The 5,571-nt window shown below is 41.6% G+C and overlaps 1 protein-coding gene across 2 annotated transcripts; it reads left to right on the top strand.

The window, feature by feature from the left end:
- The first annotated feature begins 2,215 nt into the window (after positions 1-2,215).
- On the top strand, positions 2,216-4,395 carry clec3a (C-type lectin domain family 3, member A). Of its 2 annotated transcripts, none has more exons than XM_020488658.2 (3): positions 2,216-2,733; positions 2,845-2,931; positions 3,914-4,395. In XM_020488658.2, exons 1-3 carry the CDS (start codon positions 2,625-2,627, stop codon positions 4,309-4,311), a joined length of 594 nt encoding a protein of 197 aa, XP_020344247.1. In that variant the 5' UTR covers positions 2,216-2,624; the 3' UTR covers positions 4,312-4,395. The 2 variants fall into 2 exon arrangements, with proteins under 2 accessions (XP_020344247.1, XP_020344246.1); XM_020488657.2 differs by having other exon boundaries at positions 2,217-2,733; positions 2,839-2,931.
- The last annotated feature ends 1,176 nt before the right edge of the window (positions 4,396-5,571 follow it).

Genomic DNA, 5,571 nt, shown 5'->3' with positions numbered 1-5,571 from the left:
TTCTGGGAAAGCTGTGTGTTTTTCTTGGCCTGTGTCATCTGCAGGTTTTCTCCACAAGCCACCCTGTGAAAGACTCCCTATAATATCACACTCTCATAGGCTGGGGTATTTCTCCAAGAATGTACAGTATGAAAAATGATTTAAGCTTTAAATCCATGGTCACTTTCTCACTGCAAATGACTTGCCTGTTAGTAGTAAATAGACTTTGACCATGGTTACTTTAAGTAGCTCTGCCGATTTCTTAAAATCAAATCAATCAAATCAAATTTTATTTGTCACATACACATGGTTAGCAGATGTTAATGCGAGTGTAGCGAAATGCTTGTGCTTCTAGTTCTGACAATGCAGTAATAACGAACAAGTAATCTAACTAACAATTCCAAAAAACTACTGTCTTATACACAGTGTAAGGGGATAAAGAATATGTACATAAGGATATATGAATGAGTGATGGTACAGAGCAGCATAGGCAAGATACAGTAGATGATATCGAGTACAGTATAACATATGAGATGAGTATGTAAACAAAGTGGCATAGTTAAAGTGGCTAGTGATACATGTATTACATAAGGATGCAGTCGATGATATAGAGTACAGTATATACGTATGCATATGAGATGAATAATGTAGGGTAAGTAACATTATATAAGGTAGCATTGTTTAAAGTGGCTAGTGATATATTTACATCATTTCCCATCAATTCCCATTATTAAAGTGGCTGGAGTTGAGTCAGTGTCATTGACAGTGTGTTGGCAGCAGCCACTCAATGTTAGTGGTGGCTGTTTAACAGTCTGATGGCCTTGAGATAGAAGCTGTTTTTCAGTCTCTCGGTCCCAGCTTTGATGTATCTGTACTGACCTCGCCTTCTGGATGACAGCGGGGTGAACAGGCAGTGGCTCGGGTGGTTGATGTCCTTGATGATCTTTATGGCCTTCCTGTAGCATCGGGTGGTGTAGGTGTCCTGGAGGGCAGGTAGTTTGCCCCCGGTGATGCGTTGTGCAGACCTCACTACCCTCTGGAGAGCCTTACGGTTGAGGGCGGTGCAGTTGCCATACCAGGCGGTGATACAGCCCGCCAGGATGCTCTCTCTTAGGTTCTTATCTGATTAAGTCATAAGGATTCAACATGAATGACTGATTTTCATCTCTCCCAATCACTTTGAGTCTTGATATTCTCTTATCATCCCTTTTCCACTTATAGCAGTGGGGTATGTAACACCTTTATTATGCAATATAAATGAGGTTGGTCCTTTGCTATTTACTGGCAGGCCGGTGGCCTTTCACAATGTCACCACTACAACTTCCTATAAATCAAATACAACTGTGATAACAAATGCTTGACCTTTTCTCAAGCTCCTATCCCCCCACGGTAACAACTCAAATGGGTGACCTTTGCCGATGTCCTATGTGCTATTTATTTCAGGCACTATCACTATATAGCACTATTTATTTTGCTATTTATTTCAGGCACTATCATCTAAGCCTGCAGAATTTATCTCTGACTGGCATAAACATAATTTATGCCGAATATCTTTTACTATTTTTATGCTCCAATCCTGTAATCTATTTGAAATATGAATTGCATCCTTTTAGCATTGTGTAGCTAAACCACTTGAACTATGTGGTCATATTGCACCTCTCAACAGCCCTAGACTATTATCTGGATGAGAACAGGGTTACAGAGTGTTGTTATGACATTGTGATTACTTTTCAATGTTGCTCTTCAGGTTTTGGGAATTAATTCATGCAAATGGTTTCACACAGACATTATATTTACTGTATCATTACACCTAATCAAATTTGAAAGGTATCTCCATTAATTTTTAAGTGCTTGGGAATCCCGGCTCTCTCAATCAGACAGCAGAGTTTTTCTTAACACTGCACCACTCTTCCATCTGATCTGTCTACTCTACAACATCACAGACTAAAAAGAACCTCTGCTGCACCAGAGCAGGTAGCTGGACTTCCTCAGCTCTATTAAGCTCCCTGTTTTCCATGGTTACACAACTGAATCTGTATTTTCAGCACATTTGAATGAGATACAATTAGAGTTGACAAGCAAAATGTCATCATCCTCATAATGTTTTGATACATTGGGAGACCTATCTATGCATTTGGTCATACAAATAATGTTGGTGACATGGCGTATAAAATAACAAATCTCTTAGCCATCTAGGGAGTAACAACATTTCTTTTTCCGGGTTAATTTACTGTGGGTCAAATGTACCCATGCACAGGGGAATGGTGGGAGGTCAGATACAGAAGCTATCAGATATTCTCATGCAGAACAATCTGTGCAGTGTTGCAGTCCATGAATTTACGGCTTGTTTGTGAAATGGATGGGGAAAACGGTAAATGAATTGCACCTTGTCCCAAGTAAATATTTATGAATGGGCAGAAACAGGGGCATCATTGTTGTCACCCCACCCATGGTATTTGAGATCCCCCTGACGTTTGAAAAAACCCAAAGTTACATAGTGTCAGCCAATGAGAGGTGAATCACTGCAGGAGCAAACAGTGAGCAAACAGTGAGCCTGTATATAGTGAACTGCCCACAGTGCGTTGGGCTCCTGTGTCAATGTTAAAAGGTGTGCTCTTTTTCTTTTGTCGGAATTTAGTGCAGACATGGCGCGTCTGGTTCTCCCCATCTTTTTGGTTATCTCTCTTACCTTGCTCCACCAGGGATATAGCCATCCATCTCGTACCAGGAAAGCAGTGCCAGCACCACAGAGAGGTAACACTCACCACACACAGTACACTAAACTTCAGTGGCTCTACTATGTTTTTCTGTACATTTTCTCTCTGACATGCCTGCCTGCTTATCTGTGTTTCTATGGAGATGCAGCGGCAGATGAGGATGATGTAAAGTTGCAGCTGGAGAAGCTGTGGCAGGAGGTGAACTCCCTGAAGGAGATCTCGGCTCTGCAGACAGGTATGCTGAGCTGGCTGCTCTGTGCGCTCAAACTGAGTGCTGCTTTATGGCCAGGAGGGTTTCAAAGAGGGAATGCTTCTCATGAGGAAATGTAGCTGTTACTCATGCAGATTTAGCAGTTACTGTATGTTTCTTATGGGTTAGGCAGGTGTATACTGTATGTACCTTTGGTACACGCACTCTTGGAGAAAAGAAATTGTGCTCTCTGGAACATAAAAGAGTTATTCGGCTGTCCCCACAGGAAAACCCTTGAGAAAATGCTTTTTGGTTCCAGGTAGAACCTTTTTGATTTCCATGTAGAACCCAAAAAGGTTCTACCTGGAATCAAAAAGTGTTCTCCTATGGATACAGTCGAATAACCCTTTTGGAACCTTTTTTTCTAACAGTGTGGATGCAGAGAAATTATGATTTTGTATTTATTATGGTAATTCACGCTAACCCCAGACATTTACTAATATGCTCAATCACCAGTAGAGGGCAGGAGTACTCTTACCTTCAACATCATGCGTCGCAGCAGCAATAATGATGTTGACAGAGCACTGAGTCATGTGCTGTGGAAGATAATGCAGTTGAATTTCTGGAGCACATTGCGAAATGTATGATGATGGATATAAAGGTATTATGATGAGACAGGTTCTTTATACAGGGAGGGTGGAAGAACAGAGTGTTATAGTCTCATATAGTATGCATCTGTCTGAGTTCCTCCCACTGAAATGGCTTATGTCTTATTTTGGGAACTTGGTTTAGGAAACATGGATACAGATGAAAACCTTTGCTTGGTCCTACTAGTCTTCATTATGTCTGATTGATATTCTATAGATTAGAAAATGTCAGTGAGACATTATACACCAATATATCATGTAAATATATATTTTGTATATGTTTCAAATTCTTCAGTAATATTTGAGCAAGGTAGGTAGGGTTATTGCCTGAGGAAGTTTTAAGGAGATAAATGTACTAAACTGCTTCCCTCTGCTTCCAGTTTGTCTTCGTGGCATCAAAGCTCACAGGAAGTGTTACCTGACCATTGAGGAACCCAAGCACTACCATGAGGCCAACGAACACTGCATCGCATGGGGTGGAACACTTGCCACTCCACGTGACCTCAATGAAAACAATGACCTGAGGGACTATGCCAAGAGGAGTGCGCCAGGTACCAAGGAGTTCTGGATCGGTGTGACAGACATTGTGAAGGAGGGCCAGTATGTAGACGTCAACAGCATGCCCATCAGCTACTTCAACTGGGACAAGACCAAGAAGCAGCCCACAGGGACAAAGAGGGAGAGCTGTGTCGTGCTCTCACTGGCTGCACAGGGAAAGTGGCATGATGAGGTCTGCCTTGGCAAGAAAAAGTACATTTGTGAATACCCCATTCCCTAACTTGTGTACCACCATGGAGACCAGATGGTTGTTGACAACCTGATGATCATTTATACTCGTCATTAAAAAATACATAGGAAATGGTTCCAGTGTGAGTCTCTCTTTCACCTTCACTGTATTATATTGCTAATCAAAATGTCCAATTTGCTTTAATTTATGAGTTTGTGAATTTGTAGAGAAGTTGAAATTCTAGGTAAACAATGACCAATTCCCTTCTGTACTCCCACTTGCAATAATGATTGTTAATGTGTTCATTGTTTAATAGTTATTTTAAAATAACGAGTAGATAGGGCACACTGCTGGGCCTACCAAAATATGCCACTTGATGATTGGTACAGGACTAGACCTTACAGTAGATTCTATTCTAATCTCTGATATTGGCCATAAAAGACAGACAGCCAGACATAAGTTACACCCATACATACAACCATACACAGGCCTACATACATACAGGTAACTGCCAAAATAAAGGAAACACCTAACATAAAGTGTCTTAATAGGGTGTTAGGCAACCACGAGCCAGGACAGCTTCAATGCATCTTGGAATAGATTCCACAAGTATCTGGAAGTCTATTGAAGGGAAGCAACACCACTCTTCCACAGGAAATTCCATAATTTGGTGTTTTGTTGATGGTGGTGGAAAATGCTGTCTCAGGCGCTGCTCCAGAATCTCCCATAAGTGTTAAATTGGGTTGAGATCTGGTGATTGAGACGACCCTGGAATATGGTTTCCATGCTCATCAAACCACCATCAAACCTGTCAGTGACCACTTTTGCCCGGTGGATGGGGCATTGTCATCCTATGTGGCAGTCAAAATAATGGCCTGCCTAGCATTTTTATACATTACCCTAAGCATGATGGGGTGTTAATTGCTTAATTAACTCAGGAACCACATCAGTGTGGAAGCACCTGCTTTCAATATACTTTGTATCCCTCATTTACTCAAGTGCTTCCTTTATTTTTGGCAGTTACCTGTACATACATGCAGTGGTGGATTTAGGTACTGTATAGGCGGCACCGGGCACCCGCACAAAAAATATTGGAATGGTGATATTTGCGTGATCAGTTTTCTATCTCTCATTTGCACGTCACGTCATTGATACATGTCACCATGTGGGACTCTGGGTCAATTAACCTTGTCGGAGTGGGCTCCCTGATTCTAGTTTGTGAGCTAGGCAGACCTCAGGTCTCCCCACTTGAAGCCTGAAGTAGGAGGACAGGGGGAATCTATCAAATAGCGCAACTCTAACTTTTTACAG

The sequence above is a fragment of the Oncorhynchus kisutch genome, linkage group LG8 (assembly GCF_002021735.2).
Source record: "Oncorhynchus kisutch isolate 150728-3 linkage group LG8, Okis_V2, whole genome shotgun sequence".
Classification (NCBI taxonomy): Eukaryota; Metazoa; Chordata; class Actinopteri; order Salmoniformes; family Salmonidae; genus Oncorhynchus; species Oncorhynchus kisutch.
Note: the sequence above shows the minus strand (reverse complement) of the source record. Positions and strands in the feature narration are given on the sequence as shown.